The 27,237-nt window shown below is 42.4% G+C and overlaps 1 protein-coding gene and 1 long non-coding RNA gene across 3 annotated transcripts in view; one reads left to right on the top strand and one right to left on the bottom strand.

Moving 5' to 3' along the window:
* LOC309852832 overlaps window positions 1-27,237 on the bottom strand; it is a 642,903-nt gene that overhangs the window by 83,816 nt on the left and 531,850 nt on the right. The gene's annotated exons all lie outside the window — the stretch shown is intronic.
* ZNF613 (zinc finger protein 613) lies at window positions 132-16,201 on the top strand. 2 transcript variants are annotated; one of them, XM_082709987.1, is made up of 8 exons: window positions 132-255; window positions 2,076-2,231; window positions 3,860-3,931; window positions 4,292-4,405; window positions 6,060-6,264; window positions 8,157-8,283; window positions 8,565-8,657; window positions 12,499-16,201. In XM_082709987.1, exons 5-8 carry the CDS (start codon window positions 6,250-6,252, stop codon window positions 14,229-14,231), a joined length of 1,968 nt encoding a protein of 655 aa, XP_082566113.1. In that variant the 5' UTR covers window positions 132-255; window positions 2,076-2,231; window positions 3,860-3,931; window positions 4,292-4,405; window positions 6,060-6,249; the 3' UTR covers window positions 14,232-16,201. The 2 variants fall into 2 exon arrangements, with proteins under 2 accessions (XP_082566113.1, XP_082566114.1); XM_082709988.1 differs by lacking the exon at window positions 132-255 and adding an exon at window positions 309-650.

Raw genomic sequence — 27,237 nt, 5'->3', positions numbered from 1 at the left:
ACCTGGCTTTTCCGGCCAAAACGGCCACTTCGCCTTGTTTACGCCGATTACTGAAGGATGGCCGCTTGGGGGACCGGTGGCCAGATGAGCGCAGACATACTGACTCCAGGAAAAGCCGGAAGTACAGGCTCTGCAGAAACGTCTCTGGCCCTCGTCAGCCGCCGTCGCTGGCGTGGAGTCCGGGCAGGGGCGCGGCGGGAGTATTCGCGGAAGTGCAGCCTGTGGGATGTTGCGGTGGGGTCCCTAGAAAATCAGGTGTGTGTATGTTTCGGTTTGTGGAGCGGGATGAGAGGACCGAGGTGTCTGTGGCTTCCCGGGTGGTTGGAGGCGCGGGGTCCGTTGGGGAGCGGAAGCAAGTGGGAGCCCGTGAGGGGCTGTCTGTGGGTGCGCTGGCTTTGGAGTCGGTGCTGAAGGACTGTGGGGGTTAGTGATTACAGGTGTGTGGAGATCCCGGTTTCCGCGTTCGTGGTCAGGGTTTGGTTTCTGTCTGTAGCGCCCGGTGACTGAAGACTAGGGAGGGGTGTGTTTTGTCAGTGAAAGTGCTTTCTGCTTCGGATTCGGGTTTTACCCTGCGGCTCAAAGACGTGCTGGGGCGCACGGTCAGCGATCCCTGGTGTGTCGGGATTATTCCGGAGGTCGGAGAGGTCCAGGTGTGTTGGCTCTTGAGAGGTTTGTGACGGCTGAGGCAGGTTGGTGGGTGGGTTGAGGTCCCAAGGTTTCTTTCCCTCCAGTCCAAGCCCCTAGTTTGCTTTTGAGTTTACACATCTTCTCTCGACCCCGCAGTTATGAGAGCTTTGTTGGAGAGAGAGGATTAAAGATTACCCAAGTGGTTTCTACTAAAGATGAGGGTTTTGCCCTTTCTGCAGATTTACTCTGGACGTGTTTGCACACCCACTTGGAAATGTTTCTTTAAAAAACTTCTGTTACAGTATATGCTGTCAGGAAGCAAATCTGTGCCATTTTGACTGGAATCAATCTCTCCATTCATCTAGGTAGAATTAAAGATGTTTATGTTTAAGTAATCTCTACACCCCTTATGGGGCTCAAACTCATAACATTGATAGCAAGAGTAGCATGCTTCACCGACTAAGCCAGCCAGGTGCCCCTAGATAGAATTTAAATACTTAAATATTCAGTTATTACCTTTGAAAGCAGATTATGATTCTCCATTTACCCATACATGTGGTTTCCTGTCCCTCCTGCCCATCGTGATCTTTAATTTTTTTGCCATTGTGAATGGTGTCTTTCAATTTTTTGTTCTCTTTTGATTACTATCTCTTAGAAGAGCAATTACATCAAAAGTACTTATTTTGTTTCTGCTTACTTCACTGAATTCTTAGTATTATGAGCTTCCCATTCCCTATCATTTTTATTAGAATGTTCAAACATAGTTTAAAGAGTTTTACATTTGAACACCTCTTATACCTAACACTTAGATTGTCATCATGATTTTGTTTCCTTCATTCTATATCTATCCATATATCACTTCTCAATCATTAATCTACCTTTTTACAATTTTTAACATGTATTTCAAAGTAAATAGCAGGCATTTATATATTTCTCCCTGAATGTTTCAGCAAGCATATAATTAGAGTTCTACCTGTAGCAACTACTAATCCTTCTGTCTCTATAGATTTGCCTGTCCTGGACATTTCATATAAACGATGCAAATGCAGTCATATGCTATGTGCACTTTTGTGATTGGTTTCTTTCATTTAATGTAAGAGGGTTATCCATGTGGTAACATGTATATGTACTTCATTCCTTTTTTTATACCTGAATAATACCCCATTGTGTGGAGATAGCACATTTTGGTTGTCCTTTCATCAGCTGAAGAATATTTGGGTTGTTTTGGGTTGTTTCTGCATTTTGGCTGTTATAAATAATGCTCCTATAAACATTTGTTTACAAACTTTTTAAAAAAATTACAGTGTAATTAACCTCGTGTTATTTAATTTGTACAATATGGTAATTCAGCAGTTCCATATATTACTCAGTGATGATCAAGGTAAGTATACTCTTTTTTTTTTTTTTGAAAAAAATTTTTTAAAAAATTTTATTTATTTATTTGACAGATCACAAGTAGGCAGAGAGGGAGGCAGAGAGAGAGGGGGAAACAGGCTCCCTGCTGAGCAGAGAACCCGATGCGGGGCTGGATGCCAGGACCCTGGGATCATGACCTGAGCTGAAGGCAGAGGCTTTAATCTACTAAGCCACCCAGGCGCCCCAAGGTAAGTATACTCTTAACCACCTTCATCTATTTCACTAGTGCCCCTCCTACCACCTCTCTGGTAGCCATCAGTTTGTTCTCAATGGTTAAGAGTCTTTTTTTTTTTTTGGTTTCTCTCTCTCTCTATTTATTTAAGTAATCTCTGCACCCAACGTGGGGCTTGAACTCATGACCCAAACATCAAGAGTTGCAAGTTTTTTCGACTGAGTCAGCCAGGTGCTCCTGTTTGCCTCTCTGTGTTTTTTTGTTCGTTTGTTTTGTTTCTTAAATTCCACAGATGAACGAAATCATATGGTATTTGTCTTTCTCTGACAGGCTTATTTCACTTAGCATTATACTCTGTAGACCCATCCATATTGTTGCAAATGGCAAGATTTCATTCTTGTTTTATGGCTGAATAATATTCCATTATATATGTTATATATCATATAATACTAATATATGCCATATATACCAATAATATTGCATTATGTATTATATATTACATATATAATCTATATATTAGTTATAATAAATGTGTTTTATACACACATGCACATACACGCACACACATATATAACACACCACATTTTCTTTATCCATTCATCTGTCAATGGACATTTAGTTTGCTTCTGTAATTTGGCTGTTGTAAATCATGCTGCAGTAAACCTGGGATGCACATAGCCCTTTGAATTAGTGTTTTCATATTCTTTGGGTAAGTACCCCGGAGTGTAATTGCTAGATCATAAGGTTCTATTTTTAGTCTTTTAAGGAATCTCCATAATGTTTTCCATGGTGGCTATACCAATTTGCATTCCCTCCATCATTGCATGAGGGTTCCTATTTTTCCACATTCCCGCCAATACTTGTTTCTTGTGTTTTTGATTTTTATTATCCTGACAGGTGTGACATGATTTCTCATTGGGTTTTGTGTATAAAGACTTTTGGGTGGACATGCTTTTAATTCTCCTGGATATAATCCTGGTATGAAATTGCTGAATTGCTGGGTCACATGGTAAATATGCTTAACTGTTGGAAGAACTACCAGATTATTCTCCAAAGTGGCTGCATCATTTTGGATTTCCATTAGCAGTTATGCGGGTTCCATTTCTTCCAGATACTTACAAACACTGTTATTTCCTTTTTTTTTTTTTTTTTTAAGATTTTATTTATTTATTTGACAGAGATCACAAGTAGGCAGAGAGGCAGGCAGAGAGAGAGAGGGGAAAGCAGTCTCCCTGCTGAGCAGAGAGCCCGATGTGGAACTCGATCACAGGACCCTGAGATCATGACCTGAGCCAAAGGCAGAGCTTAACCCACTGAGCCACCCAGGTGCCCCCCCCCCTTTTTTAACTATATCCATCCTAGTGAGAGTGAGTGGTATCTTGGTTGTGGTTTTGATTTGTATTTTTCTGAAGAATGATACTGAGCATCTTTTTCATGTGCTTATCCTATGCATAAATTGAGATATATATATATATATTTTTTTATACAAAATTGTTGCTTGCAAATCATATGCAAAAAAGCTTAAAAAAAAAAAAGAGAGAGAGAGAGACCAAAGGCATCCTCCCTGTTAATTTCCTAAGACATTAAAAAAAAATCTAACTAACCTTCTTTATTTTTAGACATTTAACGTTCTTTATTTTTAAGACACAGGTCAGGCGTAGGCACGATTCACGGCTGTAGGAGGGCGAGCCCGCCCCGCTTCTCCCTCCCGCAAGAGCAGGTTTGGATTCTCCCTCGTTTTCTACTTAAGGCATTTTTTCCTCTTTTCGGACATTTGTTAGCATTTCTAATAGCTGCATAATATTTCACTGGATATGTGAATTTTTATTCATTCAATGAATTCTCTGTTAGCAGACCTAATAATACTTGTATATCAGTTTTGGATGCTTGTTCCATTATTCCCTTTGCAAAGATTCCTAGAAGTGGATTTCTTGGATTTTAGCAAGATCTCTATTGAAAGTATTCAATACAAACTGTTAAAACCTTTCCCCTAAAGTAGCCAGTCATGTAACACTGCTATAAGAAATGTGTGTTTTGGACTTACTTATTTAAGTAATTTCTACACCCAATGTGCAGCTTGAACTCATGACCCCAAGATCAAGAGTCACAAGTTCTCACTCAGCCCACCAGGGACCCCAAAATGAGATCAACTTTTAGATGAAATTCTATAATCAGCCATCTGACTATAAGGTTTGTACACCTTATATTGTTTTTTTTTGTGTGTGTGTGGCTTTTTTTCTTTTTTAGATTTTATTTATTTGTTTATTTATTTATTTAGAGAGTGCACATGTGTTGGGGGACGGGCAGAGCAAGAGGGAGAGAGAATTTCAAGCAGATTGCATGCTAAGTGCAGAGCTAGACTTGAGGCTTGATCCCACAACCCTGAGGTCATGACCTGAGCTGAAATCGAGAGTCAGTCACTTAACCAACTGACCCACCCAGGTGCCCCCACCTTACATCGTTTTTAAGAAACATCCGTTGCTTTTCTGTCTTGTGTGAGGTCCAAATTAGAGGGATGGGCACATTGCATTAGCCCTTCAGGTAGGCCTCACACAGGCTGGAACAAGTGAACACAATTCTTTGCAAATCCAGTTTGCTCTACTCATTCCAGGACCAGGAACCAGACTCCCCCACTGGGAAGGCTGGCTCCCGTCTCTAGGACGACTACCAAACTGAGGAGGCAGTGAAGTAGGGGCAAATAACAATGGCACAGAGCTTTCCTATCATTTTTAAGTTGCCTCTTTCTTTCTTTCTTTTTTTTTAAAGATTTTATTTATTTATTTGCCAGAGAGAGAGAAAGAGAGAGAGAGTGTGCAAGAGCAAGAGCGAGCACAGGCAGGCCAAGTGGCAACAGAGGCAGAGGGAGAAGCCGACTCCCTGCCGAGCAAGGAGCTCTATGTGGGACTCGATCCCAGGACGCTGGGATCATGACCTGAGCCGAAGGCAGCTGCTTAACCAACTGAGCCACCCAGGCGTCCCAAGTTGCCTCTTTCTTGACTGAGTGATCACTCTGGGGCTATAAACCTGTGACTATTTTCAGAGTTAGGATAAAGGTGTTGTTTTATTCTTTATTCTGACACTTCTTCTTGTTGTTTCAGTGTTTCTGTGGAGGTACACAGCCTTGGAACTTCCCACTCTGCCATTTTCATTCAGTGGGATTTTCCTCCATGATGTACATAATAATGACTAATTTTGTTTTGTCTTTTTGGTCGTGGTACTTTTTTAAAGACATAAACTGACTGTGAATGCAACTTCAGTGATGACCTCTGATTCCCCTTCCCTTCCCTCCCCAGACATAATGGCTTTCTTGAACTTGTTCTATGTAATGCACGTTTTTATACTTCACTCAATGTATATATAGTCAGAAAGAATAGTCTTGTTCATAGGCTTTAATTTTTTTTCTCTTGGTTTGCCTTTGTTTTGTTTCACATGATGATTAAAATGGTTTGTTGGATAATGCTTTGCTGAGCTTGTTTGTCTTCAAAGTGAGGTGTGTACAAAAATTTTCATACATAAGCACTCTTGATCTTAAAGGAATAGAGATCCAAATCTTCACCTTTTGAGGTGTATTTCTTCCAAAACTGACCTGTGTGAGAAGCCCCTCTGCTGTGGGGTATCTTGCATGCTGGTTCTCCTTTCTGGGCTCCTTTTCACAGACACCACTTCCAGTCCATAGTAGAAGGTGCTCACAAAGTCACAGTCTGGTGTTTCATTGCCCCAGAGTGCAGTAGACTCTGGGATTCCAAACAAAGGGACAGTTAGCCTTGAAACCCTGTGAGGGGAGGAGCAGCGATAACTTCTTGGTCCAGAGGAACTGTGTACTCAAAGTGAATTTACTTTTTAGCCCTTAGGTTCTACTGTAGGAGCAAGATCCAACAAGTAAAGCGAAGAGGTGGGCTCAGGACCTGCGTATGGTCATTTGTGGGGACACCACTGACCAGACACCAAAATTTCAGAAATTGAGGGGAATGAATTCAAGAAGAAACTAAACACACAAGTCCCCTTTACTGACTGTTTTCCAGTAACAGAAGAAAATGATTAAGGACCAGGTGACTTTGTTTTATTCCTTCCTTCATTCTGTCATTGATTTCTGGAGAACTTTCAAACTCAGTCGAATTACATGGAAAAGACTAAATTGGTAAAGTAGGACTTGCGTAGAAACAGACTGTACAGAAATAGATTTAGATTCCAACTTTCAATATCAAGGCAGATAGGATCAGGAATATATTCATAGGATCCACACTGAGGGACCAGTGTTAGAGCATCACAGGTGACTGGGCATCCTACAGGCTATGCTCGCTGTCAGCTTATGTCTGCTAGCTCTGGCGGCCATCACAATTAGAGAATCACGGTGATCACAGCATTTGCAATGACAGAGGAGAAAGCAGCCTGGTTCCACAAGGATGTCGCTATATATTTCGTGGCACTCAGTTGTTGGGACTTTTGTTTAATGGTGCTTCCTAGACGTTATATGATAGACAGTGTCCTAAGCTTCAACTTTCTCCTAAGTGCAAAAGAAGGTTTCTGGAAGAGCTCTTCGAGGCTAGACCAGGAGAATTCAGTGGGCGCATTTCTTCCTGGGATCATAAAAAGGTGACCCATGGACCCAGCCTTGTGGCTGTCAGGGTTAATCTAGAAATAAAACCTAGGTGACCTAAGAAAATGGGAGAGTTGCATGACTTTCAGAGGTCCTATATGAACAGGTGACTAAGTTGGTGTTTGAGTTCAGTTACGGCTGTAAAGTGTTGAAGGTACTGTTGTCTGGCAAGGTTGTTGGGATCCAGAGGGTTTGCTTTTGAACTTGCCTTTATGTAAGATAGTATATGTTCCTTGCTCATGTTCAAAGCCAATTTATACTGTCTCCTCTTTTATTACCTTTTAAAATTTAATCCTGTAGAAGTCCCTGAACATATTTAAAGATTAAAAAAAATTCCAATGATTACAAAGTCCTATAGCAGAAGTAAAGTTCCTTTTTACCTGTATAGAGCTAATGGTTCAAATACATACATTGGAAATGTTTATAATTTAGCAGAATTTAATGGCTACTTATTACAGAAACTTGATTGCTACTGAATGATTAGAAAATATTTTGCTATATATAGGATTGACTGTGGATGTATTTTTTCCTTCTATAACAATGTAGGGTTTTTTTTAAGATTTTATTTATTTATGTATTTCTCATAAGAGAGACAGAGCACGCACACAGGCAGGCAGAGTGACAGACAGAGGCAGAGAGAGAAGCAGGCTCCCTGCCGAGCAAGATGCCCGATTCAGGACTCGATCCCAGGACCCTGGGATCATGACTTGAGCTGAAGGCATCGGCTTAACCGACTGAGCCACCCAGGCATCCCAAAAATGTAGTGTTTTTTTTGTTTTGTTTTGTTTTGTTTTAAGATTTTATTCATTTATTTGACAGACAGAGATCACAAGTAGGCAGAGAGGCAGGCAGAGAGAGGAGTAAGCAGGCTCCCCGCTGAGCAGAGAGCCCGATGTGGGACTCGATCCCAGGATCCAGAGATCATGACCTGAGCTGAAGACAGAGGCTTTAATCCACTGAGCCACCCAGGTGTCCCCCAACAATGTAGTTTTTAAAAAAATCAAGACACCTGGGGCAGCTGGGATGGCTCAGTCTGTTAAGTGGCCAATGCTTGATTTTGGCTTAGGTCATGATCTTGGCCTCCTGGGACCAAGCCCTGTGTAGGGCTCCGCACTCAGCCTAGAGTCTCCTTGAGATTCTCTTCCTTTCCCTGTGCCCACACCCCCCTGCTTACATGCTTGCTCTCCCTCTAAAATAAATAGATAAACCTTTAACAAAGAATCAAAACACCTAAATGTATAGATGTAGCCTTGTGGTGAACACAAGCACAGCAACTTCCTTTATATTCCTTCCATTTCAGTAACTAGAGGAACACTCCCATGACACAGAACTGTGTTCTTACAGGTAACTCTGACACTGGAGGATGTGGCCGTAGACTTCACATGGGAGGAGTGGCAGCTCCTGGCCCCTGCCCAGCAGAACCTGTATCGGGATGTGATGTTGGAGAATTATAGGAACCTGGTGTCAGTAGGTGAGGACAGCTCCCCTGGGTCACTCAGAGGAATGCATCAGTGGTCTTTCCTCTTGCAGCTTCTGAGAGCTCTGGTATGTCTATGCTGCTCAGCAGGGTGACTTCTCAGTCCCCAGATTCTCTGGCCCCAGATTCGAGGGTATAATGTGCCCATCCTGAGAGAAGACCTTTAACTTTGCCGACCTACAAATTGAGTGACTCCTGAAATACGACTTTGTTCTGTGTTGGCAGACACCAGCCAGTTCACAGAGCCTACCTCTTCTTTCATTTCCCACGCACAGGGTATAAGGCCAGCAAGCCGGATGCACTCTCCAGGTGGGAACAAGGGGAACTATGGACAACAGAAGATGAAATCCGCAGTCGAATCTGTCCAGGTGAGAGAAAACCAACAAGGAAGGTGGTGAGGAAGTCGTATTTAGTCACTCAGACCTGTCCCAGCTGCAAGGGTGTCTAAGGCCATATGAACAGAGCTCCAGGAATCTCCCTGAGAAGGGCTCTTTTTCTTTGAAGTGCTTAGAGCACTTACCACTTCTTGGGTTCAATCCCTGTTTGTTTCATACAGGTCTCCATTAATTTTTTTTTTTAAGATTTTATTTATTTATTTATTTGACAGAGATCACAAGTAGGCAGAGAAAGAGAGGAGGAAGCAGGCTCCCCGCCGAGCAGAGAGCCCAACTCGGGGCTCAATCCCAGAACGCTGGGATCATGACCCGAGCTGAAGGCAGAGGCCCCAACCCACTAAGCCACCCAGGCACCCCTCCATTAATTCTTTTTTTTTAGAGATTTCATTTATTTGACAGAGAGAGACACAGCAAGAGAGGGAACACAAGCATAGGGAGTGGGAGAAGGAAAAGCAGGCTTCCCACTGAGCAGGGAGCCGGATTCAGGGCTCGATTCCAGGACCCTGGGATCGTGACTGGAGCCTAAGGCAGACGCTTAACGATGGAGCCACCTAGGTGCCCCTCCATTAATTTTCTCTCTAGATATCTTTTTAGAATTCCCAAATCTTACCACCCTTTATCTCCCAGGACTGTGTCACTACCTGTTCCTTCTGCTTCTCTTTCTACAGAAGTCTGTCTTCCACACCTCTCTCCAGAGGGAAATGTTTGCTTTGAGCACTGGCTGCTGGCTGCTGCACTTCCCTCCCCTTTGAACAATGTCAGCTTCCCTTCTTTTTTTTTAAAGATTTTATTTATTTACTTGACAGAGAGAGATCACAAGTAGGCAGAGAGGCAGGCAGAGAGAGAGGAAGGGAAGCAGGCTCCCCGCTGAGCAGAGACTCAATCCCAGGACCCCGAGACCATGACCCGAGCCGAAGGCAGCGGCCCAACACACCGAGCCACCCAGGCGCCCCGTCTTAACATTCACCTCCATTTTTGGGAGTTAGAATTTCAACAGTGTGACTTTGGCAAGCGGGGACATAAACATTCCGCAGTAGCTGCTGTTCTTTATGTCTTAAATGTCTGGCCATGCAGGAAAACCTCTCGTATCTTCTTTACCCTGACACCACGACCACATACACAGGACTTCTCACACCATGTGTTGGCAGTTTTCCTCACACCAAGCGGTTCTTTGTGACACCAGCCAGGTCTTCTACCATTTAACTCAATTTCGACATTATCTATCTGGAGGTAGCTTCAGAACCCACAAGTTAAGGGTTCTGTCACATGAGACTGCCCCCCACTCCTTCCTTCCTTCCACATTTTATTTATATATTATATATATATAATTTATATATATATATATATATAAAACAGAGAGAGAGAGCACAAGCAGGGGGAGTGTCAGGCAGAGGGAGAGGGAGAAGCAGGCTCCCTGCTGAACAGGGAATCTGACTCAGGGCTTGATCCCAGGACCCTGGGATCATGTTCCAAGCCAAAGGCAGGCGCTTAACAAACTGAGCCACCCAGGCACCCATATTTTTTATTTTTCTGGAAAGAATTATCACACTTATTGATTGAGGAAAAGGGTGTTCTTTTATTGCCCCCCACTTTAGATATCAGTCACACTTAGTAGGTCCCCAGTTTCAAATTTGTCTCATGGCTATAAATCAGAGGTTTTCATGAACTCCTCTCCCTTAGATTTGCTTACTTGCAACAACAACTCAGAGAACTCAGGGAAATACTTGTTGTCTACCAGTTTATTAGAAAAGGATATGATAAAGGACATGGATGAACATCCAGAGGAAGAGATGCGTAGGTGAGGTATGTGGGAAAGGGCAGGGAGCTTCCATCCCCTCTCCAGGCCCCTGTCTCCTAGCACTTCCATGTGTTCAGTAACCTGGAAGCTCCCCGAACCCCATACTCCTAGAATTTTCTGGAGGCTTCCTCACGTAGGCCAAATCAGTCATTAACTCTGTCTCCAACCCTCTCCCCTTTCTGGAGGTTGGAGGGTAGGGCTGAATGTTCCAAGATTCTAATGATAGCTTGGTCTTTCTGCTGACCAGCCCCCATCCAGCAGCCCACCTAGAGTCATCTTATTAGAACAAAAGGCACTCCTTTTTTTTTCTTTTTTTAATTTATTTATTTGATGGGCAGAGATCACAAGTAGGCATAGAGGCAGGCAGAGAGACAGGGGGGAAGCAGGCTCCCCGCTGAGTAGAAGCCCGATGCAGGGCTCGATCCCAGGACCCTGAGATCACGACCTAAGCCGAAGGCAGAGGCTCAACCCACTGAGCCAGCCAGGTGCCCCCAAAAGGCACTCTTATCACCCAGGAAATTCCAAGGGATTTATGAGCCCTGGGTCAAGAGCCAAGGTCAGAAACTAAACATGAGAACAAAAGTTGCTCTGAGTACTCTTATCACTTAGGAAATGGTATAAGTTGTAGGGGCTCTTTGTGGGAACCAGGGGTAGTGAAGTGTTGGACCCTTCCTTACCTTCTCAGCTCCCTTATGTAAAGTCTTGGCTATTCCTGTTGATTTCTTAAAATTTGTCATTCTTTGTTCCCAGCCTAGACCACATCATTAAACCCCATGCCTGCTTTGCTTTAATTTCCTTGTATAATTATTTGTTCTGATCATTAGTTTAGTCCATCTTAAATGAGACTGCTGGATGCATTCTCTTGAATCTTTCCTTTTCCTTATGATAATCAGTAACATTAAGTCCCAACTAATCATATTACTGGTCTTTTTTTTTTTTTTTTAAGATTTTATTCATTTATTTGAGAGAACATGAATGGTGGGCGGGGGCAGAGGGAGAAGCAGACGTCCTGCTGAGCAGGAAGCCCAATGTGGAGTTCAATACCAGGGCCCTAGATTATGACCTGAGCCAAAGGCAGATGCTCAACCAACTGAGCCATCTTGGCGCCCTATTTACCAGGCTAATAGGAAGGAAATTTCTCTTATTTATTTATTTATTTATTTATTAAAAGATTTTATTTATTTATTTGACAGAGAGAGATCACAAGTAGACGGAGAGGCAGGCAGAGAGAGAAAGAGAGAGAGAGGGAAGGCCCCCTGCTGAGCACAGAGCCCAATGTGGGACTTGATCCCAGGACTCTGAGATCATGACCTGAGCCGAAGGCAGCGGCTTAACCCACTGAGCCACCCAGGCGCCCGGAAATTTCTCTTTGATCAGTAATTTCCATGATAGAGCTCTTGCTTATATAGAGTTGGCTTCCCTTTTCCTACGGTCAAGGTCAGCTATATTTGAAGGAGTCTCCTTAATGTGTTCCATACATGAGGCTCTTTCCTTGTTTCATTGTGTTAAATATTTTTGATTATTTTAATTGGGGTGTGTGTTTGTGTGTGTGTGTGTAGCATGTTACACATGGGCCCCAACAGCTGTGAACAATAGCAGCAGCAACAACAAAACTCTTTACAGAGATGAGTTTGTACGAGGAGAAACAAAACTAATCTAAATAAACGAATATGTCTTATGGTGAAAAGTGCCAGGAAGATCAGTGGGACAGCAGTGGGATAGTGTGTGAAGCCCAGGAGCTGCTATAGCACCTGGGAGTCTAGCTGGGGCTTCTCCGGGGAATGGGAGTAACTCTTTGGTAAGATGCCTTTGAGCAGCTGCATGAGGGATGTGAGTCCTTGGACGAACTGAGCTCCAAGTAGACCAAATGGTGAGTTCAAAAGCCCAAGGCTGGGGCACCTGGATGGCTCAGTTGGTTAAGCTTCTGTCTTCAGCTCAAGTCACAAAAGCCATTTGTGAAATAGTTTTATTGTATACCAAACTCATGGAAAGAATTATTCTTCTTTTCTTTCTTAGAGATCAAGAAAGATGATGGTCATCTACAGGGGCACTTGCAAAATCAAAGATGTCCAAAGAGAATGAAACAATGCCATGAACATAATGCATTCGGAAACATCATTCATCAGAGTAAAAGTAATTTTCCCTTAAGGCAAAATCATGATATCATTGGCTTAGATGAGAAAACACTGAAATCAAATGTAAGTTTAGTCAACCAGAACAGAGTCTATGAAGTAAAGAATCTCGTTGAGGTTAGTGGAGATACAAAATCCTTCTCCCATACAAAGCATGACCAGTATTGTACTGAAATTAAATTTCCTGAATGTGGGAATTCTATGAATAAAAATTCCCAATTCATCAAGCATCAAAGAACTGACAAGGTAGAGAAACCCCATGTATGCAGTGAATGTGGAAAAGGCTTCTTCAAGAGATCTCGGCTCATGGATCATCAGAGAGTTCACACGGGAGAGAAGCCTCATGGGTGCAGCATATGCGGAAAAGCCTTTTCCAGAAAGTCCAGACTCACCGAACATCAGAAAACTCATGTAGGTGAGACGCGGTATGAATGCTCTGAATGTGACAAAGCCTTCCCCAAGAAATCCCGGCTAATCATGCATCAGAAAACTCATACAGGAGAGAAACCCTATGTGTGCAGTGAGTGTGGAAAAGGCTTTGTCAAGAAGTCTCGGCTCATAAACCATCAGAGAGTTCACACAGGAGAGAAGCCTCATGGATGCAGTCTGTGTGACAAAGCATTCTCCAGAAAGTCCAGGCTCATTGAACACCAAAGAACTCACACGGGAGAAAAGCCTTATGAATGCACTGAGTGTGACAAAACATTCCGCTGGAAGTCACAGCTCAATGCCCATCAGAAGACTCATACAGGAGAGAAATCGTATATATGCAGTGATTGCGGAAAAGGCTTCATTCAGAAGGGCAATCTCATTGTGCATCAGCGAACGCATACTGGGGAGAAGCCTTATATATGCAGTGAATGTGGGAAAGGTTTCATTCAGAAGGGCAATCTCCTTATACATCAGCGAACTCACACTGGAGAGAAACCCTACGTGTGCACCGAATGTGGGAAAGGCTTTAGCCAGAAGACATGCCTCATATCACATCAGCGATTTCATACTGGAAAGACTCCCTTTGTGTGTACTGAGTGTGGAAAATCCTGTTCACACAAGTCTGGTCTCATTAACCACCAGAGAATTCACACGGGAGAGAAACCCTATACCTGCAGTGACTGTGGGAAGGCTTTTAGAGATAAGTCGTGCCTTAATCGACACCGGAGAACTCATACAGGAGAGAGGCCCTATGGATGTGCTGACTGTGGGAAGGCTTTCTCTCACCTGTCCTGCCTGGTTTACCATAAGGGAATGTTGCATGCAAGGGAGAAAGGTACACGTTCAGTCGCATTGGAGAATCCCTTCGCAGAGAGCCACAGCTCATCGCTTTCAAATGACAGCAGGCAGGAGAAGGACCCTGTTAACACAGTGTCCGTGCAAATGCCTACTGTAGCAGCTCAGACTTCCTTGCATCTCCGTGGACTCCTAACAGATGGGAACATGGCCACTGTGGGACATCCAGGTGCCAGATGCGCACCGTCAGCAGATAACAGAATTTACACAGAGAAACCTTTTGAATGCAGTGAATGCGGTAGCGCCCTCACTGATCAGTTTTGTCATATTTTATGTCACGAAAAGCACGCTGAAATAAAATGTGATACGATCAAGGTGGAAAACCCTTGACTAAAACCTCCTTGTTCATTTTGCGACCAATAAGTGTGTATGGTGACAAACAGTATAAAGACCAGGCATAGTGCAAAGACGTAGTATAAAGATCGGAAAAGCCTTTGTGGAAAGGTAGACCTTACCGGGGGCTTCATAGGTCCCATATCATCAGCGAGCTCATAGCTGGTAGAAATAGAATGACGCTGGAAAAAGGCCTTCCCCAGAAGTAAGACCAGTAGGCGTCAGAGAGTTCACACAGGAGAACAACAGTTGGAAGAACCCTGAAGGCAGTACATGTGGCCCGGTGGTCAGTGGAGCACTCTGCCTCATCCCTTGGCAGAGGAAATCATACAGAATATCTTCGGCAAAGTACCAGAAAACACATAAAGCAAATAAGCCCTGTGAAGATGAATATTTTAGAGATTTCTGCCACAAGTCTGACATCATTTTACTTCAGATAATGTACGTAGTGTATATTTTAGGACCGTATGCCTTGAATCAAACTCCTCATTGGTACAATGGTCACTCTTCAATTCAAAGCAGGTGGTATATATTGCACATCAATGGTTAGAGCTCTAACAGTGCACCCCCTCCCTTTTTGGGGGACATGAATCTTTCATTTCTACCCACCATCATTATAGGGTTAGCTCTGGTGTTTCTCTGGTTCTGAATTTATTCAGTTTATTTTAGGCTATCAAAGTCCATCCTTCAGCCTTCAAAAGGAAAGTGAATACGTTGGATTCAGTAGCGTACTGTCATGTGTTTGGATGTGTTTTACTTTGTAAATCTCACCCAAAGGAACAACTCTCCAGGACCCATGAATAACCTATCAGCCAGGTTCTTTTCCTAGAAATCTGGTACACACACCGCTCAGAAAAATGTTGATCAACTGTTTCCTTTACCTAGTGATGTTCTAGAACCCACATATGATGTCAGTGAACTGAATAAAAGTCCCTGCTGACTTCAAGCTGGCATTTTTAAAAAAGATTTTATTTATTTAGCTGAGCACAAGCAGGGGAAGTAGAAGGCAGAAGGAAAGGGAGAAGCAGGGAGCCTGATGTGGGGCTTGATCCCAGTACCCTGGGATCATGACCTGAGCTGAAGGCAGATGCTTAACCGACTGAGCCACTCAGGTTCCCCTAACCTGGCTTTTTTTTTTTTTTTTTTTTAAAGCTGGATTATATGTGTGTAGCAATTTGACCCTCCAACAAATGTAATCAAAAACCTACATTAGTTGAAAAGGACATACTCTAGAAGGTCCAGAGTATCCTGGTAACTTCTTGTTCAAGGGCACATTATTATTTGGAGAGGGAGCAGGAAAGGATTCACTTAGTTTTACACATGTAAAATGGGATATGGAAACTTTTTTAAAGGTTCGTATCTTAACTCTCCATTTGGATTATAAATGCCTATCTGGTTAGTTCAGACAGTCGTATATTCCCCAGCACATATAAAAATAGGAAAGAATTACATAGCTTTGAAAGGTGATTAAAGTGAATGCTTGACTTAAATGAATGACCTAACAGACTAATCAATCAAACATATTTTTGTCAGTGAAATAAAGGAGCTATGGGAATAAAATTTCAAAGATCAGTGCTATCCAAGGAACATTAAAAAAAAAAAAAAAGAATCCTGAATAGAGGCCTCTGGCAATATAGAAGGGGCAGACCAGTGAAGGAATAGGATCTGCAGAACAAGCCCAATTAATGGAAGAAAGAGATGTCACTTTAAATATTGAGGACATTGTGTTAGATGGGTGGAGGTGAGAATTCCGTCATGTCATGGAGAAGAGCCCTGACTCTGGTCCATGGTCTGCCACTGCCATGGCAACTTAAGAGTTGCCAACATCTCAGGGATCCCAGCTCCTCTGTGTTGTGATGAATGGAGACATGATGTGGCATCATCATCAGGGGAATGGGGCCCGTGTCATCTCTTCTGTACTCAGGGTTCTTTCTCTTGGTTCAATAAAGATCTATCCAGCTTAAAAACCATGAGTCCTGCTTACAAGGGAAAAAAGTGGAAATTTGGTGTGTTCCAAACTCTTGAGTCAATTACTCAATTCACTACTACAAATAACATTTTTTGAGCATCTGCTCTGTGCCAGGCACTGTTGTAGACATGGGATACTCTGGTGAACAAAACATGCAAACTAATGACCTCTAACAAGACGGATGCCAGGCAGATGCTCTTTAATCAGAAATGGATTCCTCTTCGACTTGGTCTCCAGGTCTTCTCCGCTCCTTGTCTTGTGGATCTACACATTGTATCATGGTGGTCAGCGTCCTCCTACTTAAATCTGCAGTCAGGTCCCTGAATGGGCTGCGTGGCCTACCCTGAACCTGACCAGGTGCTGAACTCACCTTTCCAAGGTTTGCTCCCAGGTAAATAAAACATTGTAGTGGGATAGAGTCTGTGTTATCCTCTTTAAGAAGGCCATCTCATCTTGCATCCTCTACTGCTCCACTCCCTCACCTTCATAAAAATTAGTTCTAACTAGCACTAAGCTCGCTGTTTGCCAAATGATAACCACATTGTTTTGTTAGAATTCTGAAATGTTCCATTTCCATCTTGGTGCATTTTAGGGAAATGCTCTTGTACATTTGAGGGCTCATCACTTTGTCCTTGGTCCGTGTACCATGTTCTCAACTATTGCACATGGTGTGAGTGAGGTCAGGGTTCGGGGTCTGCTGGGCTCACTCTGCCTTGTCTGGCCTAGTGCGGGTGGGTATATTAGTCTGCTTGGGCTATCATAACAAAACACGGACTGGGTGTTTAAAACAGCGGACTTTTCTTGCTCACAGTTCTGGAGGCTAAAGTGTGAGATCAAGGTCCACAGGGCTGGTTCCTTCAGAAGTCTCCCCTTGCTTGTTGATGACCACTTTCAAGACACAGTCTTCCCTTTGTGTGTGTCTGTGTCCGAATTTCTTCTCATAAGGAGACCACTTACACTGGATTAGGGTCCGGCCTGTGTGACCTTATTTCCAATGAATTATCTCTTCAAAGACCCTGTCTCCAAATAAAGTCACTTTCTGAGGTATTGGAGATTATTATTTGAACATAAGGATTGATGTGGACAGGGGAGGGATGCTGGCATTTGTCCATGAATGCCATTTCAAATTTGGAAATTCATATTGGGCTAATGATAGTGCTGGCAGCCATCAGTAAACGATAGTGCCTTTTCCAGGTTTGAGGATTAATACAGGGCCATATGTCAGTATCTGGTAAGGCCCCTATGTATCTGGTTGAGAGGCTGAAGCTTTGGAGTCCCAGGAACTCTGGGCTGTGGTATAGACAAATGCTACTTTCCACTCAGTCCTTCAAAATCCCTCTTAAGGGATTTTGTTTTATATATATATATATAAATATATATGTATATACACATTTATATATGTTATAAATGTTATATATGTATATACACACATACATGCATCAGATACATACAAACACGTGCATTTTATGGAAAAGCAGTTTGTCCCTGGGGGCAATGATAGACATAGGCACTATAGGTAACAGGAGAGATTTCACTATTTTTTTTTTTTAATTTTTTAAAAGATTTTTTTATTTGAGAGAGCATGTGAGTGGGGGGAGGGGCAGAGGGAAAGAGAATCCCAAGCTGCCGACTCCATGCCGGCATGCCATGCTCAGAACTCTTGAGATCATAACCTGAGCCAAAATCAAGAGTTGGACGCTTAGCTGACTGAGCCACCCAGGCTCCCCAGATTCCATTGTATTGAAAGTGCTTTAGGCTGGAAAATGGAAGTGGAAGCTCTTCAGCTGTTCCTCATGTAGGACCATGGAGGTTCAAGTGAAAAGGAGAGTTGATTTTGGAGGGATGTACCTTGAATGTCTCTAAAAGTTGTATTTACTGATTTCTGCCCACAGTATCCCTGCCTTTGGTCTTTGAACCTTTTCCTCTGATGATGTTAGAGAGTCAGGAAGTTTCTGGGCCTTGAACCAAATTGCCTTGCTATCTGAGATGCAGGCTGGGTGATAAGGGCCCCTGAGAAAATCTGTAGAAAGTGGTTAAGGTTAAGCTGGTTCCTGAGCGAGATCTTTGATTCCAAAGGCTTAGTTTGACATAATAAGAAATACATATTTGGTCTCTGCTCCTAGTTCCTGACTCAGAGCTGCTAAAACCCTTTTAATTTCCTGAGTTATAGGGGTAATAGGAGTATCTTACACAGAACTGTTAAATCCCTTGGAACTTCTGGTGATAGAGGTATCTTTAGTTCTAATAAAGTGACTCTTGGTGGGCTCCTGGATGTCTGCTGGATCGGGACTATTTACCCTTAACTAGAAGCTTGGAACTTTAAGGGAAGTTCCTAAAGATTAGGCCCAGAGATTAGGTTAATAGTCATTTCTTCCTTCATTCCTTCCTTCTTTTCTTTTCCTTTCTTACTTTCTTTTATTTCTTCCTGTCTATCTATCTATCAATCATTTGAAACTTTTATCTTTAAAATGCATACATGACTCAAGTAGGTAGTTTTCTTTAAAAAGTAAAATATGTATATATATTTAAATGGTTAATATTTATGCATATATTATATATATATTTAGCAAACAAGTTCCTTTTTATGTTGGGGGTCCCCAAGACCATCTTTAGGTTTGATAATTTGCTAAGAAGACTCAGAACTCAGAACACTTGTTATACTCAAGGTTACATTTATTATAGAAAGGCTAGAGATTAAGACAGCAAAGGAAAAGGCACAGTGTGATTTTGGGGTGGGGCTGTGTATCAAGGAGTGTCTGGGTCTGTGGAGAAGCAGGAGACTGAAGTCAGCCATTTGTGTGTCCTGCCCAGTTGACATGATTGATCCCTGATAGAGAGTGGAGATAAGGCTCAGGTGAGCTTTCTCTGTTGGCAGTTCCCCCTGCCTATGGTCACAAGTTTGTGCCAAGGAAGTGACACTGCCCATAACTCCATTGTGGGAGGACAGCTGGAAGCTCCTTGTTTGGAACTTTTCTGTACTCTGCCTTTTGTGCCACTTTTCTTGGCTGATGTTAATCTGTATCGTTTAACTATCATAAACGGTAACTGAGTATAACAGTTTTCAGTGAGTTCTCAGCAAATTATCATGCCCTTACAGAATATTCTCCCTAGTTTCCGTAGCTCCATGCTACAATTTGGGTAATTTCTAATCCATTAACTGCCCCTTCAATGCCTCTCATATGCTTTTAAAATATGTGTGTTTCCGTTTTCAGAAATACTCTTTCTCAAATCTGCCTACTTGTCTCTTTATAGTTCCTGTTCTTTAACTAGTTCTTTAACTGTGTCGTCTTTAAAGAGGAAGATGAAGGGTCGGGGGAGGAAAAGAGGGAGATGGAGCAGAGAGCCCAGAAAGGGGCCAATCTCAGGACCTGAGATCATGACCTGAGCCGAAATCAAGAGTTGGGCATTCAACCAACTGAGACACCCAGATGCCCCTACAAAGTGTTTTTTTTTTTTTAACTGCTTATATTAATGCAGCATATATGGTGAAAATAACAGAATAACTTCCTTTACATAACCTCTGTACCAGTAAAAGGGAGGTGTGCCTGGCTGGTTCAGTATATAGAGTATGCGACCCTTGATCTCAAGGTTGTGAGTTCAAGGCCTGCACTGGGTGTAGAGATTACATAAAAAAAATCTTTAAAAAAATAAATGGGAAACAGTCATGTTAAAGAGGACCTATTGTTACAGGAATTGCTGACACTGGAGGATGTGGCCATGGACTTCACCTGGGAAGAGTGGCAGCTCCTGGCTCCCCCCCCACGACCTGCACCAGGACGTGATGTTGGAGAATTATAGGAACCTGGTGTCAGTGGGTGAGGACAGCTCCCCTGTGTCACTCAGAGGGACCCATCAGTGGTCTTTCCTCTGTTAGCCACTTAATGCTTTTGAGTATCTGCAGTGCTCCCAAGTGGTAGATTCTCAGATCCTTTTCTCGTTTCAGACAAGAGTATATAATGACTTGTCTCCTGAGAGAAAAGCCTCTGGGTTGCAGATGTGAAAACTGTCTCCATCCTTCAAATGTAGCATTCCTCCATCTTGACAGACCCCAGCCCATTTCAAAATGTTCTCTTTTGCACAAGCAGTTTATAAAGCTAGCAAACCAGTTGTGCTCTCCTAGCTGGAATGAGGGCAAGAACTGTAGGTGATAGAAGAGGAAGTCCACCTGGACACCTGGGTGGCTCAGTCGATTAAGCTGCTGCCTTTGGCTGGGGTCATGATCCAGGGTTTTGGGATCGAGTCCCACATTGGTCTCCTTGCTTGGAAGGGAGCCTGCTTCTCTCTCTGCCTCTGCCTGCCACTCTGCCTGCTTGTGCATGCGTTCTCTCTCTCTCTCTCTCTCTCCCCGACAAATAAAGAAATAAATAAAAACTTAAAAAAAAAAAAGAAAGAAAAAGAGGAAGTCCACAGTTGAACCCATTCAGGTGAGTGGGTGAGAACAGCAAGGTGGACGGCTGAGGAAGTCACATTCCCATCATTCAGGGAAGGCTCCAGAGCGGTGACAGTGTCTGAGGATGTCTAAACAACTGCCGCTCATAACCTTTTTCCCTCACGAGAGCTTCTGTGTAGGAGTCGAGGAAACTACGGCCCTTTTGTTCTTCAGAGAGCGGATCCCTGCTTGTATTATGTACATCTTGATTTTTTGTTGTTGTTTGGTTCTCTTCTTCCTACATTTCTAAGATCTCCTCTTTTTTAAGATTTATTTATTTATTTTAGAGAAAGAGTGTGTGTGAGTGATGGCAAGGGGCAGAGGGAGAGAGAATCTTAAACAGACTCTGTGCTGAGTGAGGAGACCAATGCAGGCTTGGTCTCAAGACCCCAAGATCATGACCTGAGCTGAAACCAAGAGTCAGATGCTTAACTGACCATGCCACCCGAGCACCCCAACTCAAATCTCCTTTTTAAATTCATTATAACAGTGTCTCTACCTACTTCTTCTACCTCCTACCTCCCTTACTATGAAATCTCACCTTCCGGGCATTACTCCAAAGGTAGACTTTTGAATTCAACATAGTCTTCCAACTAGTTTATCTTCCCATTCTATTGCAAACTAGTGATTTTCCTTCCTAGCATTCAACCTCACTTTAGATGCTGTGCCCACAGCGTCATCTGATCTGTGTGTTTCCGTGGGTTCTTAACTTATTCTAGACTAAATGTGTTCTCTCAAGGTTAGGATGGGATGTTGAAATCCTAATCCCCAAGGGGATGGTGTTAAGAGGTGAGGCCTTTGAGAAGTGATTAGGTTATGAAGGTAAGGTCCTGCCTCTTCTGCCATAGGAGGTTGTAGCTGGGAAGCACTGCCTATGAAAAAGGAGGTCTTCCAGACACCACATCTCTTGGTACCCTGATCTGGGACTTCCCAGCCCCCAGAAATATGAGAAATAAATTTCTATTATTTTTTGTTATAGCAACCTGAGTGAATTAACATACTTCTCTTTCTCCACTCTGAAATTGACCAAAGGTTCTATTTTCTGTCTCTTGCTCTGTTCTAATTTAGTTAAAGCTTGCCTTCACTTTGATGAGTTAAGCTCTTATTCTCTATAAAGGCTCCTAAGTTCACAGAAACTCCTAAATGAATTCAGAAATTTTCTTGAGGAACTAATCACTTTCTCTTCCACCTGCTTCTTCTTCTTCTTCATCTTCTTTTTAAGTTTAGGGTCCTCTAAAAGTTTAGAAAAACAAGTATCTACTAAAGTAGTTAAGAAAGAATAGTGGGGGGTAGGGCGCCTGGGTGGCTCAGTGGGTTAAGCCTCTGCTTTCGGCTCAGGTCATGGTCTCAGGGTCCTGGGATCAAGCCCCACATCGGGCTCTCTGCTCAGTGGGGAGCCTGCTTCCTCTACCCACCTCACCACCTGCCTCTCTGCCTACTTGTGATCTCTCTCTCTGTCAAATAGATAAAATCTTAAAGAAAGAAAGAATAGTGGGAGTTAAGAAAGAGGTGGTGAGGTTGGAAGATCTCAGAGAGGCTAATTTTCTAGAAGCAGAACAAAAATGTCTTTCAAGAAAGTAAGTGCTGGGGCATCTGGGTGGCTTAGTTGGTTGGGCATCTGCCTTCAGTTTGGGCCATGATCCCTGCATCCTGGGATCAAGTCCTGTGTCAGGCTTGGGGAGTCAGCTTGCTTCTTCCTCCCCCTCTGCCCCTCCTTGCTGCTTGTGCTCTCTCTCTCGTGTTTTGTCTCTTTGAAATAAATAAAATCTTTAAAAAAAAAAAAAGAGGAAGTAATCCATAAACATTATCTGGAATTGCTGATTCATCAAGTAAGAGATCAAGTAAGGGACAGGAAGGTGATCTTACTGTTGTCTTCCCGTTCATACAGTTGCGTATATGTATACTTTTTTCACTTTAAATTCTCTTTTCATGACGTGGTCTTTGACCACACCCTTGTGTCTTCCTTCTATGAATTCTCATTGTACTTTGTGTCCAGACTATTGAAACGCAGCCTTAAAAACACTGTATTCATCTATTTTTCAAGTATTTCTTAAAGCCTAGGCTCTTGTTGGGAGAATGTGTACATAATGCATGTATCCAGGCCTCTCCCTCTCGGTCCGGTTAGTTAGATTTTGGGTGCAAGTCTGGGGATGTCAGTATTTAAAGTTCTCTAGAGGATGCTGTTGTGGCAATTTACTTGGTGACTCACAGCTTAAATGCTGAATTTCAACAGAAGCAAAAAATACTCTCTAGAGGCAAAGATTTTTGTGGTGAATATATGACATGGATACATGAAAATCTGTATGCAGTATAGGTTTTATTTTTTTTAAAAGATTTTATTTACTTGAGAGAGAGAGAGTGTGTACACATAAGCATGGGGAGCGGCAGGCAGTGGGAAAGGGAGAAGCAGACTCCTCATTGAGTTGCTGATGTGGAGCTTCATCCCAGGACCCTGGGATCATGACCTCAGCTGAAGGCAGATGCTTAACAATTGAGCCACCCAGGCTCCTCCTACACTTTTTTCTTTTAAAGATTTTATTTAATTTATTTGATAGGGAGAGACCAAGCAGGTGGAGGGGCCAAGGGAAAGGGAGAAGCAGACTCCCCACTGAGCAGGGAGCCCGATGTGGGGCTCGATCCCAGGACCCTGAGATCCTGACCTGAGCTGAAGGCAGAGCCTTAATCAACTGAGCCACGCAGGCACCCCTGCAACGTAGATTTTGAACCCAAGGTATTTCTGCTAGATTTCAAGGTTGAGGTTACGTGTCAAAATGGTTAGTAAAGATGTGATCTTGTGGAAATCCAAAGGAAATAGAACCTATAGTTATATAGAGAGCATGGGGAATGATGGCATGATATTTGGGAGCATATCTAGGTTTTAAATTAAGGTCATGTGGGGCACTTGGATGGCTCGGTCAGTTAAGCATCCAACTCTTGACTTCAGCTCAGGTCATGATCTCAGGGTCATGCAGTGGAGCCCTGCATTGAGCTTCATGCTCAGCACGGAGTCTAATTGAGATTCTCTCTCTCCCCACTCTGCCCCTTCCCTTGCTTGTGCATGTTCTTTCTCTAAATAAATAAATAAATAAAATCTTAAAAAAAAAATATATATATATATATAATGAAGGACAAAGGATGAAGGCATAAATAATAGGAAATGTGCAAAGCCATGGCCAAGACTGCCACAGATTGGTCTGAAGCTAGCCATCTGAAGGCCAGTGTCAGAGGCTATTTGTGGGGGAAGTAGTGGAATGAAAATGGGTAAATGGGGTAGTCAAGGTAATGTTAACTTTTATTGCCACATTCAATGTTTAGATTTTATACATTAGTAATTGAGTTCTTTGAGATAGCATTATTGTAGGGTCTTTTACTTTGTTTTTTTCTAGCTCTGGGTCCTCTTAATTTCTACCTTGTAGTAACTGTATAGCAATAATAAGGAATAGCCAGTGGTTAGGAAAAACAACGTATAGCTGGCTTGAATCTTGGTTCCAAAGGAGGCAAGTGGTCCTTCCGGCTGCTTAACTGATACCAGCATGGAGACAGAAATGTAGGATTATGGAAGAAGATGCAGTCCAATGCAGGATGAGGGATCGGTGCATTAGGGATTTCAAAGTGGGAGAAGGTCAGTTGTGACATCTGTATGGGTACAGCATGCACAGTATGTTTTTCTTACCATGTTTAGGAACACATGTGCGGAGCACCTGAGTGGCTCAGTTGGTTAAGTGTCTGCCTTCGGCTTGGGTCATGATCTCAGCATTCTGGGATCAAGCCTACTCAGGGACGAGTCTGCTTCTCCCTCTCTCTCTGCCCCTCCCTACCATTTGAGCTCTCTCTAGCTTGCACTCTTTCTCAAAGAAATAAAATAAAATCTTTAGAAGGACATCTGCCTTTGGAGAACTCTGTGTGTCCATCCAGTCTGTTGGAAATTCCTGGATGGTCATCATCTCTCATCTTTGCCCCTTTATTCAGGAACATACCTCTGCTAAACTGAAAGTTGGAGTGTTGAGGTAAGAGTTACTTCCTAGGGGCGCCTGGGTGGCTCAGTGGGTTAAAGCCTCTACCTTCAGCTCAGGTCATGATCCCAGGGTCCTGGAATCGAGCCCCACATCGGGCTCTCTGCTTGGTGGGGAGTCTGCTTCCTCCCCCTCTTTCTCTCTCTGCCTGCCTCTCTGTCTACTTGTGATCTCTGTCAAATGAATGAATAAAATCTTTAAAAAAAAAAAAAGGGGGGGTTACTCTCTAAACATGTGACCAGTGTGAATTTACTATGCAGAATGAAGAAAAGAGTAAATTTTAGAAACAGGACAACTGCCTAGGAGTACCATAGATATGCTGAAATCAAACACTGAGGTTTCAACCTTCTGAATTGCCTCGCTGAACTATTTGTTCATAATAAGCATCTGCTTCTATCCTTGACCAGCATAATCAGTTTGTTTCCTTTGGTGGGATCTTCCCAACCAGAAGTCTAAATATTTGAGTGATTAACATCTTGGCCCTCAACTTTCTTTCAATCTGTGCATTCTCTGAACATGATCTCAGCTCATCCTTTATTTTTAAATATTTATATACTGATGTTTTTCACACTGCTCTGTCCACACAAGCCAATACTCAACATTGATATATCCAACTGGGTCCTGGCACTTTATGGTCTAATAAAAATCTAAATGTTTATGTGCTTCTAAAAGTCCTCTTATTTCCCCCACATTCTGAACCTCAGTAACATTCACCCTCTTGAAGGCAGTTTCCATTTACCTCTTGACTGAAGCAAAATATTTAGGAGTAAACCTTAATTCCTCACGTTCCTTATCCCCCCATTCCCCATTTTGAACTCACGGGTTGAGACTTGCCTTACCCCGTAGTGTATCTTAATTTTCTCCACCCCTCTTCATCTCCTTTACTTCTTCAAACCACTTCTTATAATTTAAAGCTTCCTCCTTTTCTTCTTTGCTTATTTTATTTTCCCTAACTAGAATATAAGCTCAGTGAGAATAATATGTCTGTGTGTCCCCAATACCAGCACTGTGGCCTGTACCTAACAGGCATTTTATCAGGATTTGTGGAATGACTGAATGCAGCCCTTGGAATTTTGGATGATGTTTTCCTTCCACCTCTATTTTCTCTTCTAACAGTGGCTTTCTTATTTTCTACTCTCTGCATGTTTTTACAAGATGCTATCTAGAAAGCAGCTGACTCTATATTTACTCATTGTGAATCATCTAAGCTCATTTATATGCTTTTTGCCTTTGCCACTCGAGTTTTGTGTATTGTGTTTTTAACCAGTGTTCAAGAAATAAGGAAAATTATTAAAGATTCTTTCATTCTGAGGTCATACATTCAATACTAGAGACTGGCCAGTCCACACCTGGGCATTCATTGTTCTCTTCTTTCCTAGAAGTCGAGGAAACTGATGATCATCTGCAGTGATATTGCATACCCAGAGATTTCTAAAGACGACTAAATATTGAACAATGTGTTAACATAATGTCTTTGAAAGTACTGTTCATTTGGACCAAGATCACTTTCCTTTAAGGCAAAATCATGGAAAAATTCTGAAATCAAATTTAAATTCAGTCAAAACAGAAGCTGTGTAATAAAGAACCTTGGTGAGCACTGTGGAGATGGGAAATCCTTTCTCCTTACAAAATACGAGCAAATTCATACGAAAATGCCTGAAATTGGAAAACCCATCAGCACTAAGGCTCCCATTTGTTAAGCATCAGAGAACTCACAAAATGGAGAAATGCACGTATACAGTAAAGGTGGGGAATCCTTCATCAGGAAGTCTCAGCTCACTAAAGACGAGAGAATTTACTGGGGAGAGAAACTCCATGGCTGTAGTACATATAGGAAGGCACACACCACAAAGTCTAACTAACTGGAATTTAAATAAAAACTTGGAAAGAAAAAAGATGTATAAATAATCCAAGATTCAAATACTTTTTAAAAAATTCCCATGTCTTATCTCCCCACATTGATTATATATTCCTTGACAGTTTTGTACTAATTTCAGTACCCATTAGCTACATGTGGAAATTTAAATGTAAATTAATCAAAATTAAATTGAAAATGTGTTTCATCAGTATTAAGGGTTCACATTTCAAGAGTTCAATAGTTTTTTGTGGCTAGTGACTACCCTGTTGGACGGTATAGATGTAGAACATTTCATTATTGCATGTTGCATGGTGCTGCTTTATAGAGTCACATATCCTGTGTGGTATAGAAAAATAATTATATATTGACTTGGAAGATGAAAATGAGTGGATTATAAAGAAAAAGCTCTATCTTTGCAAAGAATGAGCAATTGTAAGGCAGTTCTAAAAGAACAGAATTGTTCAAAAAACGTTTTGTGTACATGTGCATTATTAGAATAAATGTTTACTATAAAAGGGAGGAGCAGAAGAGGAATGGGAGGCCCAGGATAAGTAAAATAAAAGGCATGAGAACCTCAGTCTAAGATGGAAGAAAGCTAGCATATGAAAGGAGGCAAGATTCCTCTTGAGTGTACTGGAGAACCTTTACGTTGTTCACAGCCCTATCACCTCTGAACGTTGCCATAATTTCATAGTTCCCATTTCCTCCGTAACCCGCTTCATTGCACGTGTGAT

Source organism: Mustela nivalis, assembly GCF_964662115.1.
Source record: "Mustela nivalis genome assembly, chromosome: 18".
Classification (NCBI taxonomy): domain Eukaryota; kingdom Metazoa; phylum Chordata; class Mammalia; order Carnivora; family Mustelidae; genus Mustela; species Mustela nivalis.
This window is presented reverse-complemented; position numbering and strand designations above follow the sequence as displayed.

Excerpts from the sequence above, each read along its gene's own strand:
- ZNF613 (XM_082709987.1), top strand. Across the intron at positions 8,284-8,564 it reads TAGGAACCTGGTGTCAGTAG|GGTATAAGGCCAGCAAGCCG; the intron begins GTGAGGACAGCT and ends TCCCACGCACAG. Across the intron at positions 8,658-12,498 it reads CCGCAGTCGAATCTGTCCAG|AGATCAAGAAAGATGATGGT; the intron begins GTGAGAGAAAAC and ends TTTCTTTCTTAG.